General features: G+C 54.4%; 3 protein-coding genes across 3 annotated transcripts; 1 reads left to right on the forward strand and 2 right to left on the reverse strand.

Annotated features, from left to right (window-relative positions):
- Positions 1-2,875: 2,875 nt before the first annotated feature.
- On the reverse strand, positions 2,876-4,570 carry JN550_012136 (uncharacterized protein; the record flags this gene model as incomplete). The annotated part of the gene is made up of 1 exon (XM_049310578.1): positions 2,876-4,570. One exon carries the CDS (start codon positions 4,568-4,570, stop codon positions 2,876-2,878), a length of 1,695 nt encoding a protein of 564 aa, XP_049165857.1.
- A 6,441-nt stretch (positions 4,571-11,011) lies between these two features.
- JN550_012137 (uncharacterized protein) lies at positions 11,012-12,366 on the forward strand (the record flags this gene model as incomplete). Its single annotated transcript, XM_049310581.1, has 6 exons — positions 11,012-11,075; positions 11,134-11,188; positions 11,265-11,411; positions 11,484-12,045; positions 12,098-12,219; positions 12,270-12,366. 6 exons carry the CDS (start codon positions 11,012-11,014, stop codon positions 12,364-12,366), a joined length of 1,047 nt encoding a protein of 348 aa, XP_049165858.1.
- Positions 12,367-12,435: 69 nt separating this feature from the next.
- On the reverse strand, positions 12,436-12,864 carry JN550_012138 (uncharacterized protein; the record flags this gene model as incomplete). Its single annotated transcript, XM_049310582.1, has 1 exon — positions 12,436-12,864. One exon carries the CDS (start codon positions 12,862-12,864, stop codon positions 12,436-12,438), a length of 429 nt encoding a protein of 142 aa, XP_049165859.1.
- Between the last annotated feature and the right edge of the window lie 570 nt (positions 12,865-13,434).

Here is a 13,434-nt window from a genome sequence, read left to right on the forward strand (position 1 = left end):
CTTTTGTACTGCGAGTTTCTGCCTCTCAATATTTCGCAGCGACATGGTCCTGGCGCCTCCTCGGACGACACATTACAACAATGGAACGCGCAAGTCGACTCATTTATGCATACCATACTAAAGCGTCGCGACCTCGCTGCTCTGGTCAAGCGTGTCACATTCAATACGTATTTCTTGGACCTGGGCCTGGGCACGTATTGGACCCATCCGTTGATGACAACTGCTTTCATTGCTAGCCAGCTTCCGAATCTGGAGCAGTGCACTCTAGACTTTCGCGGGTCTCTCGGCATCAGATCCTCTCACTTCGAGACGTTACACTCGCGTCAACAGATGAATTCCCGCAGGCCTTCGCCTATGAACGTCTCACGAACATTTAAGCAGCGCCACCGCTGTAGAAAGTAGGGAGGGAGTCAGTGTGGGCATGTCAAATTTACGAATTCCTACAGATTGCCACCGGGAGCCTTCAAGTACGCTATCCGCCTCCCCAGGGCTGAGAGTTGAAACTTGACGTATCACACAAAGCGGAATTTCACCAGGCGAGCTAGGAGGAATACTCTCCAGCTGTCTCGATCTGAGAACTTTCATCTATGAGACAGGCAAACCTAGTATAAGCAAGCTTGCAAACTTCAACCGTGTGCAAAATCTCCAACTAGTCTAGTATGTACTTCTGTATTTGGGTTCATCTACTAATATAGTAGATGCTTGCCGCCTGCAGGCTCATATCCTCAGTTTGACCCGCTCGTCGCTGGCGGCCACCTGGAAGCTCATCGAGGTACCTCACTGGCTAAGATTAGGGCGTATGAAGCTGGTATGCGCATGAGGGCCAAGGTAGCTGTTGAGCGGAGCTTCCGTGGAGGCAAGCTATTCTATGGCCAACCACCTGTCGAGACTTGTCAAGACTTGGCGGATATATAAGGGCTCACGGGGATAGATTACTTCTAAAGCGTTATTCAGATACCAAAGTCTCGCCAGGTCCCATTTTGTATTCAAGCTAAGCCTACACAACCACCTTCAGCTTAAAGGGGTCATCTTTGACACCGTAAACAAGGTTGTCATAATTGACGCAGGGGCTGCGTCTAGGCAGAATGCCTTTGGACTCATCGATCCCCGCACGCCAGGCCCATATCGTGTTTAGGTCTTTGAAGTATTCCGACGTTAACCCATTTTTAGAACTGTGATTTATGGCGAACCGAAGCTGTCGCCGAAACGCGCTCTAGAAAGGACTGACCGGCTCGCATTGGGATTCGCGTATGACCTGGTACAGGAACATCTAGATGTCGGGGACATTAGCTTGGACAGTAAGGCTCGGGTTGAGGCCTTTCTGTCTTCTTTCCAGACCGCAAGTGTTCCTAAAGGAATTAAATTCTTGTTCGAAAGATTCTGGGAGTTACTGGAGGAGGATCGGGAAAAGCTGTACTGGTTCCGAGAAGAATTCCTCATCAGAATCCAGCAGACCCCAAGAAGCCATCCATTCAAGATGTTCGCAACTAACAAACAACTCGTTGGTCGGGGACCAGGAAATTGTAGACCAGGCGACCGCGTGGCTTTGGTTTTCGGATGCCGGATACCAGTCATTCTACGTCCTCTGGGTTCATGGTATCAACTAGTTGGCCCATGCTACGTCAACGGGGCCGTGTATGGGGAAATGATGGATGAAATTAGAAAAAATGCCAGATTCAGAAGTTACGGATATCACGTTGGTTTGAAAAGAGGTTCTTGAGTGTACATTAACCGCCTTCAGCAAGGATATCGACAGTACGGCAGATTGTAACTCAGAGGATGCGTCGATGAAGACTTACATACGGAGATGAATGATCTTTGCAAGCCTTCATGGCGCATTCGATTGAAGAATCAATTCGGTGTTGCGTATACCTAGAGATAAACCAACCCTCCCCTAATGGCATTGTACGACCGTTCGCACGGTTAACGACTTCGATTTCGCTTTCGCTTTCGCTTTCATGTCGCTCTGGAGAACAGGCGGGGTCCCTTGATTTGTACCTTTCTATATTCTTCTTTCTCCACACTCCTCCTCTTGCTTGCAGGACACAGGGGTAACGCTCTAAAAGCCGAGCCGCTGCGAAACACGCAGGCACGCCGTAGCTGGTTTATCACAGACCATGTTTGTACTCCACAGGGCGAGCTCATGCTCGTGACATTCGTCGGGGGAACAACGCGTCGGCTTCGGTTTCACGATTTGCCGTTTGATACCAGGCGGGATAGGTGGGGAGTATCTCCATATTTCCTTTGCCGGCTTAACTGTTCAGAAAAGCCTCTACTTATCAGACCCTACGCTGGGTAGCCAGCTTGCCCCGTGGTATCCTCTTGCCTTTAACCCTCCCCCCAGAGCCGTCTCGCGGGTACGCTACTCGATTATGATATCATGTCCGTGACCCAGCTGAGCGCTCTCTGACGTCCTAGATTCCCACTCGCAGTCCCGGCCCAGCCCGGCCAATCTCCTCGCTCCAAAAACTCGAGGGTCGAAACGAATGCATGTCGGGGTACTCGGTGTAGATCGGCGGAACCAGAAACAAAAAAAAGGTGATCAAAGGTTCCGGAGATGAAGCGAAAGAATGACAAGTAAAATAGAAGCAGAAAAAAAAGCACTCCAGTGGTATATTTGCGATACGCCCCAAACTCCTTTTGCACTTTGAAGCGCTCTGGCTTTAGACACCGGAACCAACGCCTGAATCATCATCCTCCTTTTTAAAGAAAAAGGAGGTCAACCGCCAGGGCCCCGGGGGATATCATCTTGTGTGCATATATACATTTACTTCTTGTGGAGGCCAATTGGGGATCATCCAAGGCCCAGACGAAGTCGTTAAATCATGTGCGGGAAAGAAGAAAGTTTTGGTCTTGAGGATGATGACTGAGCGAATCAAGGTACTCCTCGCCGCCTGCGCCCTCGATTCGGCCCATCGGGCCTCTGAGAGAGGACATCCCGGAGGGCAGGGTCATCTTTGTCCTTATCAACATGGTGGACCCTCACATGTCTTTGCAAGTTGTCCGGCCTAGGATATTTATGCTCACGATCCGGACAGAACGGACACACGTAGCCTGGTGACTCGTGCACAAGACCGTGCCTTATCATCTCGTTCTTGCGCTTGAAACCCTTGCCGCCTTCAGCGCGGGGGCAGCCCTTCACAGGACAGTAATGAGGCCGCGCTGAGGAATGAACATTGGCGTGAGAGTTGAGAAGATACTGCGTTTGGAAGGGCGCAGCATTACACCCAGAGAACTTGCAGATGAAGGTGCCTTGTTGAGGATTCGTCATGTTATCGATGCTCATGCGGTCCGTTATCGAAGTGGCAGGTGTTGATAAGGGGTCAGTGCCTGGTGTTTCCGCATGACTGCTCGCAGCACTACTATAGTCAAGGCTAGGTCGCGGGGGGCCGGAACCATTCGTGTAGTAGCCGTGCGGACTGAATATGGAATAAGCTGGAGATGGGTGGCCATAAGAATTATTCGGCGAGATTGGTGGTGAGCCTGCAGGGATAATTGACATCCGTGGCATCCCTGCTCCTGGTGGTGAGTGAGGAAGCGATGGACGGTGCCAATTTGCATCCTTCTCTGGAAAATGTTGTTCTGTGAGATCCCTGAACTGGTCCCTTATGGAGGGTAGCGAGGGCGGTAGAGGTGAGGGCCCTTGGGCCTCGGACTTGGGAGAGGCCATAATAGGAGGAAGCTCTCCGTTTGTATGGCTACTGGGAGTTGGAATGCCGGGAGACATGATATCGGGATGCCGCAACCCACTAGCTGACGGTAACCGCGGAGAGTAGAAGTCTGGCGGGCCATGCGGCGTATACGGTGTTATAGGCATGGTAGGCATGGCGAGCCCGGGTTTCGGCGCCGTGTCTCGTTCGCGAGGTTGGAGAGGTTGTAATTGTGTATGCTGTATATTCGGCGGCGGTTGAGGTGGAGGGGGCTGCGATTCTTGTTGGCGTTCGTGTTGCTGCCCCCGCGGTTGCGGATGACCCGCCCCATCCTCTGAACCCGCCTCCTGTTCTGCCGCAACATCGCGCGCATTTTCCGACGCTGACGGCGATGTTTCTGCGTTCGGTGGTTGGAGGGCGAGGGCGGCCCTGGCCGCGGCGACGGCCCCGGCGGCAATGAAATTGAGGTCGGCGCCGGCATGGTTCACCCGCGGGTCGGGAGACATCTTGTCGCTGCCTACATACCCCGACTTGGAGCTAAGTGCGCTGTCGTCGTCCTCTTCGCCTTCTTCTTCCTCGCAGTCGTCGTCGTCGTCCACCCACCCCGCCAGCGGCTCCTCTCCAGCCTTGAAAGCAATGTCAGGCCGTTTTCCTCCGTCGAGATAATGTATCAGCACGGCATCTCCCTGGGTTGGTGACACCTTTTTCTTCCTGTTAGAAGACCTGCGGCCAGGACTAGGAGGAGGACTGTGACTGACTCTGGGGAGCGGTACAGGGGGTGGCGGAGAAGGCGACGGCTGCAGGTTTGGACGGAGAGCTGTCATCTGGGGGCTGTTCGAGGAGTATAGGGGTGCATCGGAGACGTAGGCGTCGCTGGCGCAAGGGTCGTGAGCAAAAGTAGAGCCGGCCGTCGCAGTCATTTCTTGCGTTTCTTCGATACGATGTACGGTGCCGTTACTCACGCATCAGGTAATAAAAGTGAACTACTGCTGACTCGCCATGAAGCGCCCACGCAGCATTCGTCAAGTTGGGTTCTCGGATGGTTGTGGTGTTGCTGCTCGTGGTCGGTCGCAAGTTGGAGAGCTACTAAGGCAGTGAGAACCCAGCCACACAAGATTCGTATGTAAGTGAGCCGCAAGCTTGGATATGCGCGTATGGGCGGACGGCGCAACCCGCTAAAATCGGGAAGCGAGTCGTGGCAGCGTCTACCAGGCGTCGATTGATAGGTAGTGAACCCGCCAAACAGAGGCAAATAGCCTGTCTGGTGCAGTCGTCCCCGTGGAGCGCGAGGTAGGGCGGCGCGCGCAAAGGTGCCCTATACTCAGACACGCTGTCCGACAGCAAGATACAGGGACGCACAGCGAGTGGACGCCCTCCTGCAGTATGCGCGGCAGGAACGTACAGCTTGCTTGCGAGAGGAAAGAAACAAATACAGAAAAAGATAACACTCGGAGCGAGACCCCCCTCAGGGAAACCCAAGAAAAGGTGCGGCAAATGGTCAAGGGATTCAAGGTTGCTAGCCGTGACCACGACCTTGGTCCGGACCCTCTCCAAGGTTGGTAGGAGGTACCTCAGATGCCGTCGAGATGGGCTTGTAAGTGGTCTGGCGTAAATTGTAAGGCGGGGACCGCGGAGCCTCAGGGTGCTCCTCTTTTTGTGGATATGGGATGGCCTGGGTCTCGCTAGGCCAGTAATAGTAGGCTCAAGGTTGTCAGGGTTGGGATGGCCCCGGGTGGTTTACTGGGTCGGATTTGGGGTGTGAGGGCAGAGCCCAGCGTCGTCTGGCGATCAAGGGCAGACCAAAAGGTGGCAGGGTCGCAACGAAGAAACAATACCCGACAAGGATTGCGCTAAGCGGGACAATTCAGGACGCGGACGATGGTGGCACGGAGGTCCAAGATCGAAGGGCCTACTGATCGAATTGCCCAGTTGAGAAGCCGGGTTTCCAGGGATGATAGAGTGCACCAGAGGGGGCAATAATGCGGCTATGAGGTTGTTGCGACCACAAAGCGAGACCGTCCGTTGGCACAGGCCCAGGAGGTCGTCATGTAGCACTGTACTTGGTACACGATCCAAGCTGTGCGCCCCCGTAGCCTCAGGGTTCGTCTCGTCGATGCGATGCGCCGCGCCAGATAGTGGGCTGTAATGCACTGAGTAGCACGGTCCGGAGTGACTCTGGCGCGTCACCTGGTCCCTTTCTCTCCGGGGACAGAAGGGAAGGCACCAATCTCCAAGACAGTGAGACCGGTTCCTTCGATGGGTCGTTGTGGTTGTGCTTGTCGTTGTCGTCCCCAGAGGTGTTTGTCTGTGGGTGCCTCTCTTTTGGCACAAGACTACCGGAGGGCTCGCGGCAAGTCAGTCGCAATGCGGCACAGTCGCAGCTGTAAGGCCTCTGCCCAATAGTACGGGTTCGCTCCAAATTGATGATAGTCGTCTGCAGACAACCAGGGTAATGGCCTTGGTATCCCGGTGTGTTCTACAATGCTGGTTTCTGGCGGGACAGGAAGTTGGGGGAGATTTACCCGCAGTCTATTCGGTCCTCAGGGTCCGAAGAAATGTCTCTCCCGTGTCCTCAGTCAGGCGGTGGGCGGCGGTCAGAGCCTCAGAGGCTGGTCTATGATGAGCCAGCCAGTGGCAGCAAGTCTTCCGGCTCTCTGGCTGTGTGATACGGGGATACCTACGGCATCCAGCAGATCTGCTTGTGGAGTAGTGCGGCTGATCCCACCAAGGTGCCCAGTGGAGCGGCTCTGGGCTGGCAACGTGTTTCCCAAGACGCCGACGCGGAAGGGGATTACGTTCACACTTGGGAACAGCCCCAAAATCTGCGTGGTTACCTAGCTCGTTCTCTAACTCGTAACTCGGACAAGGTTCCTGGCCCAGGCCCCGAAATTTCCCTTTAGTGAGGAAGCAATTTCGAAATGACAAATCCCTCTGGCGCAGGTCTAAGTTACGTCGTCGTTTCTTCACCCCCCGGAAGGCTGGGCCGGCCTGCTGTTCCTTCATGCTGCTCCCTGCTGTGCAAGTTAGTTCCAAGCTACCTCGTACCCTAAGGTGCAGTCATAGCAGAGACAGCAGACACACTGCCAGACAGATAAGGTGAGCGAACCAGACAGCCAGGGCAGCAGCAGACGAGCCTAACGAGGATCTGCCCGCCAGCGCGACATGGAACCCTGAATGGGTGTGCGGGCTGGGGGGCGAGCGGGCTTGCTGGCTTGCTTGCTGGCTGGCTGGCTGGTTAGCTGGCCTTCTCTCCTACTTGGCCCCAATAACTTGGGGGGTCGACGTGTGTCAGATGCGCCGAATGGCGAGATGGGGTCAGCGGTTTTTGCGGGGGATGTTCGCGCTCGCGCAGGTCTTGGCTTGGCACCCTTGGGGCTGGGAGCCGCAGCATGTATTTCGTACCCGACGGTTCCGAACGATGAAAGGCAGGGTCTTCCCTCGTACAAGTTAAACTCCTGAACTGGATCCTGGAGTACGAGTCTACTGTATGTACAATGCAGATCAGACCCGCGCGAGGGCAATACTCTGCTGGGCGCATGAGCACACGAGCTCGAGAAATCCGAGCACTAATCAAAGTCATGTCTTGACGCCTGGCCCAGAGTTACACTCGAGAAGCTATAGCGAACCGGTGCAGTGCATGTAAAGAGGAAGGTGCGGAAATTGAGATATTTCCTGCGTGCTATCTTGGGTATCAACCTCTGGTCTCGTGGACTGGACCACCTAATCTCTCCACGGCTAACTTGGCTCGCGATGTCACTCTCCCCGGCTTGCTGCTTCCTTTTCACTCCCCCAAGGACCAGCGCAGCCACTTTCTTCGCAGGGCTTAGGCTTAACTTATTAGGCCTCATCACAGATCCTCGGCCAATTCGTTACGACACCCGCCGCATTTATGCCTGCCGGTACGAAATGAGCGCTTTCTTCGCGGTGGCATTCGTTGGCCCGTATATTTTGCCAGGCCCGTCCCTACCGCGGTAATGCGGCGTGATTACGAGGGCGACATCGAGAGCCTGCATGAATCTTATTCTGATATCTCAACTTCCCAGACGGGATGACCCGCAGTGAAGCCAGTACAGTATGCAGTCCGCCGCTTACATGAGGGAGGAGGATACCAATAGAGCACGCCCCCTTGAGTGTCCATGGCTGGACTTGCTTTTGCCAATCCCCAATCCCACGTCGGGCTCTTCAGCAGAGACGCAAGATGGCCTAATCCTGGGAAGGCGATGACGCTGGCAGTCCTTCGAACCCAATGACAGCCAGTTGCCTATCTGTGGCCGGCACATGGAGTGACATCCAGTGTTTCGTTCTGGAAATTAGAGTTGATCGATGCCAAGAGTAGTCTATCACTCCAGTTCCTGCCCTGGAGACGGTCCAAATTACCACCAGGGCTGGCGGGTTTCAGCATGGGGGTATGGCATCCACTATCAGAAAGTTTCAATACCTTCTCAAACCATGTTGGGAGGTAGAAACAGCAAGACTGAGGAGAGTCCCGTCCGGCAGTTTGGCCATGAGAACTTCCAAAGGCTGGTGCTGTCTCGCCTGCTACAGATTGACAAGGCAACCCCACAATCTGGTGTCCAGTCAAAGCCTCATCGCCTCACAGGATTTGCTGGAACCTTGCATAGACCCCAAACTGCCAACCCTTTGCACATCCTTGGAAGTGGCATGATGGCCTTGATAATGGGAAGCACCGGTCAACAGGCCCACTGTAAAGTACCATAGAACGGCCATCCAGCTCTCTGAGGCAGCCCAAGCACCCAAGGCGGGCGTCCACTCACACGTGTGAGGCATGTGGCCGATTTGCTGGCGCCTGGAAGGGCGGGCCCCGAATCAATTTGACAGCAGGAGAAAGAGGGGAAGGATCCCTGAAGGATTGCAGGGATTCTGTGGGATCCAATGCGGAAGATCTGTAGAGGCGGCGAAGCGGCTCAATCACTTCACAACACCACTCGGTGATGTGGTCCTTTCTGCCCGCGAAAGGGCCCTTGGGGCCAATCGCCGGTTGGCCGAGAACAGGGCATAATATATTGCCGTCCTTGCCGCTGTAGCAAGCGAATCCTCCAAACATTGCTCATCGGGCTCAGTCGGTCATCGCCAGTAACTTTCCCAGATCCTAGGGAGCTGCTATCTGGCTGTACCTATCCCGGGAATCCTAGCGGCATGGCACGAAGTGGTACCGACGGAAGCACAATCGATAGAAACATTGCAAGAAACAGTCATCAAAAATTAGTGGCTCAGGAAGCAATGATCGGCGAATGGGGAGAGCTTCGCCTCGTTCATTATGCAGAGCTTAAACGGGGGCCGTTCAGCCTCCTCCAATCGTTTACGGGTCGTGCACGTCTGTCGCTCAGCATATCCTACTCACACCGAGTCCGCCTGCGCTCTGAGTGGTCCGGCAGTCGAGGTCTCTCACGACTTGAAACCGCCCGGAACCCATCAGTGAACACGCCGCACGACGCGGCAACGATCATGCCGGCGCTGATTTGCGGCGCCCATTGCATTCTGACAGTCGTTGGTGAGGCATTAGCCTATGCGGCGGGGAAGACTTGCCGCGGCTTACTCGGTCGTATCCAAATGCATCTCGCAAACTCTACTGACCATACTGCTGGAAGGAGACGGTCTGCGCCGTACGGCGTTGACCGTATATCCCGACTTACACTTCCAATTGCCGCGTAATCGCCTTTCTTTTCAGCGGCGGCCGCTGACCTTGCATTTTGAATCATATGACGTGGGCCACGGGCAAAAGGGTGCCTGGAGTAGCAGTGGCCAGGTCAACTCACCGTATTGCTTCTCATTTGTTGACCTCGGGGAGAAAAGTGCGGATTTGGGCGTTGTTCCAATAGAACGAAGTGAGCCCAGCTTCGTACCACACCATCATGGATGCAAGTGTCTCTCGCTGCGAGTGGCTGGTCTTGGTCTAGATCAGCAAGATCAGGACGACGCTGCTTCTGTCCAAATACCTCGCAAGACGAGTGAGGGACATACCGCATCGTAAGGACTCTCCTCGGATATCCGAGCAGTTCGTGTGACTAGTCTGCTTGCGCCCTTTCTGTAGTCGCATCCGAGAAGTCCTAGACAGGTCGCCTCGCCTGCGTCCCATCATCCATGTTACCACGAAGTCGCGCATAGGTTAAGCTCGTGCATTGGTTGTTGCTCAAGGTGGCACTCTGAGGCGTCGTAAGCGGTGCAACCCGAGCTGCTGATTTGATGCAAGACAGTTGGGAAGTCTGTCTCTTTCCCTCTTTCCCAGATATTGTTCAGCCGCTTCGGCTACGGCGGTGGGTCCTCCCACGGTGAGCCTCCCTGTGCTCTCTCGTCGCGGCACACTGCGGCTCTCGAGTGACGGAAAGTCAAACGTCTTGCAGATCAGGCGGCCACAACGCTGTGGGCGGTCAGGCGCAGAGCTGCTGCCCTCCGTCATCGGGCTTACTTGCGGTCAGGCACTAGGTTCCCAAGGACAGACAATTGCAAAGATTCGCTACCGTCGCACTGAATACGCGACGATACACACCCCTCCGGCCCAGAGCTTGAGGGGCGGGTCTCGACTACGGGACATCCTGTACCAACGACGCGGCTGAGGGACGGGGACCCCCTCGGGAACCTGCGTATCGCTCGGCCCGCTGGGTAAGGCATCCGGCCAGCCACTGGTCGCCTCATTCACGTAGAAAAGCAAGCATCAAGTAGCCTCATTCTTGCCTCGAGGTTTGGGGGCCAGCCAAAGGGACCCTGGTTACCCGGCATGGTTGTTGTTGGCTCTGCAGTGGTGACCTGGCTGCATATCATACTCGAAAACTTTGGGGGCCACGAGATGGCGAGGTGGTCTTGCGCGATCTTGCACTCCTATATTATTTTCTGTCGCTTACTCAGCTATGCGTGCTGTCCAGTTCGGTATCATCACACATTGGAGACCATATTGTCAATATTGATTTAAGGTGGTTTGGTTAGACGTCGGTAACTCTGGAAAGGGACTGCCGACATCGCACAGTCTCGGAGCTAGACACGCCTAGTTGACATACTCGAGCCTCGGGACAAGGAGACGAGAGTTAATGAAGCACTCACAGATAAAGATGGAGGATCTAGATAGTACCCGGTATTGACCACCTCATTAGATTCAGGCTTCATCTGACCTGAGTCTTTTAATGCCATCTGAATCACCAACTCTGGCTACGTAACTTTATGGTGACTCCTTTGAAGTGAAGTCATTCCACCGCCCCACTCGAATTCCCCCGCACTACGGATAGAGGTCCGAAGAGAGAGGATAAAGACGGAGATTTTGATTGTATAAACAGTTTGAAACACGAAACGCTCGCGATTATAACCTCCCCCTATAGCACTATATCACACCAATGGCGTTGCCGGCAACCATGAACGCCGTCGTCTTCGACGGCCCTGGCAAAGTATCCCTGCAGCAGATACCGGTGCCGAAAAGTGAGCGAATGCCAACAGTGTCCGAGGGTATGCGCCATGCTGATCGTCGCACTTATAGTCCAGGATGATCGCGACATAATCGTCAAGGTCCAGAGCACTGCTCTATGCGGCTCGTCGGTTCCCCCTTAACTCCCACCATTTTCAGTCTATGAGGCCGGTATCGCTGATTTGAGTTTTGCCAAACTGCAGAGAGCTCCATGTCTTCCGTGGCCACCAACCCTCGCCAACCGGCTTCACCATGGGCCACGAGTTTACAGGAATCGTGGCCGAGGTCGGTAAGGGGGTGAGCTCGGTCAAAGTCGGGGACAAAGTTGTGTCGCCCTTCACTGTATCCTGGTAGGTCGCCCACCACTATCCCGGGCCCTAACCCCTATGTCTCGTTTATCGGCTAACGTTGCGTTCCCCCAGTGGCGAGTGCTTCTATTGCAAAGTGGGCGCTACAAGTCGCTGTAAGCACAGCTTGTTGCTTGGCTCGCAGTTGCTGGATGGCGCTCAGGCGGAATACGTTCGCGTCCCATTTGCGGATGGCACTGTATTCAAGGCACCACCGGAGATCAGCGACAACGCCCTGATCCTCATGGCCGACATCTTTCCCACTGGGTTCTTCGGTGCCAATAATGCGTTTGCTGCTCTTGGGGCCCAGGACCCCTCCGAGGCCACGGTGGTGGTTGTGGGCTGTGGACCGGTGGGACTCTGTGCCATCGTCGCCGCGCTGGAGTACAAGCCAAAGCACCTGTTTGCCATTGACAGCGTAGATAGCCGCCTCGAGCTGGCCAAGAGCCTAGGCGCTGAGCCGCTCAACTTCATGAAGGATAAGGAGGGCATGTTCGCCAGAGTCAAGGAAGTGACAGATGGGCGGGGGGCGGATATTGCCATCGAGGTTGTTGGGCTCAGCCCAGCGTTGAGGACAGCCTTTGACCTCCTGAGACCGTTTGGATTCATCAGCAGCATCGGCGTGCACAATGCAGAGGTGAGTGAAAGAAGTGTTACTTTGAGGTATCGAACCATCTGACCGATCAAAGATTCCTTGGGACGGCAATGAGGCGTACGGGAAGAACGTCCGAGTCCAAATGGGTCGCTGCCCGGTTCGTGCCGTGTTCCCCGAAGCACTCAAGGTCCTTGCAAAGAAGCAAGATGTCTTTGGGTAAGCAGACACCAACCCATCTCATGACTGCTGTGATTGACTTTGAACAGGTTCATGTTTGACAAGATCATGCCGCTGAACGATGCGGTGGAAGGATACGAGCTTTTCAACAACATGAAAGTGCAAAAGGTGATCTTCAAGCCGTAATGGGGTTGTTGGCCAGTGGACTATGGCTGAGAGGGCGTATGCTCAAGGAACCCAAGGAAAAAACTGCGATCAATTCTGCCGGGGCTTGACGATCCCATCATGTACAAAGTAGTATACGACCGTAGAATCGTCATGTACCACAGCAAGCACAAGCCGTTTGGCACGACCTTCGGGCAGGCTCTCGGGCCGCTCCATTGAATCGAAAACCTGGGATAAGAAATCGAGCGTGACGTTCTCGTTTAGATTCGTGGGCAGCACCCACTCCAGCTCGGACTTTTGCTCGGCAGCGCCCATGGTGTTGTTTCTGATCATCTCGATCTGGTCATCTGGGTGAATGTAGATGCGCCGGGGAGGGAACCCCGAAATCAAGGGTCGCGGGTGAGAGATCTTGCCGCTTGATGAATGCGTGTGCGTTTCCAGAGAAGTCCAGTCATGCTGGTTCTCAAGGTTCTCAAAGACCACCGCCACGAGGTCGCTGATGTAGTCTTGGTGTGCCATTTTGTGCGTGAGATCAAGCAGCAGCCAATATGATATAGTGGTTGTTGAAGAAGTAGAATAAAGAGTGGCAGTCTCGGTTGTAAGGCTTGTCAAAAATCCACGAGAGCTTTTTGTTTATGAAGAGGATGTTTTGATAGAGCAGCCTTGTGCAAGTAGGCGGTGGCCGTGCGGCTCAAAATCTTGGATCTGCCCATTTACTAAGCTATTTCTTGGGGGAATTTTTTTTGTGGAGGCTTTAACTGCAGGGACTACGCTGCAGGGAATGTTCTCCAGCCTCAACGTGCTGTATCACCAGCTAAATCAGGGCGAAGGGGACTGCTAATCTCATTATCGGTATTGCTCGTCGCCAAAATGATCCATCAGCCGCAGGTATCGCTAGTTGTACATGGTATATCTATGCAAGTCACACTTGACTGCGTACCGGGCTGAGTCTAAAGCATTCGATCTAGCGGACTTGTAACTTCTCCATCAAAATAGAGATGCCGCCGTGGACCTCGCAAAACTCGCGTCCTAAATCTGCATACCCGAGCCGAGCGCGGGAACGAGTCGTGGATCCCGCTTGCTGACTAG

The sequence above is a fragment of the Neoarthrinium moseri genome (genome assembly GCF_022829205.1).
Source record: "Neoarthrinium moseri strain CBS 164.80 chromosome Unknown scaffold80_Wmoseri_CBS_16480, whole genome shotgun sequence".
NCBI lineage: Eukaryota > Fungi > Ascomycota > Sordariomycetes > Amphisphaeriales > Apiosporaceae > Neoarthrinium > Neoarthrinium moseri.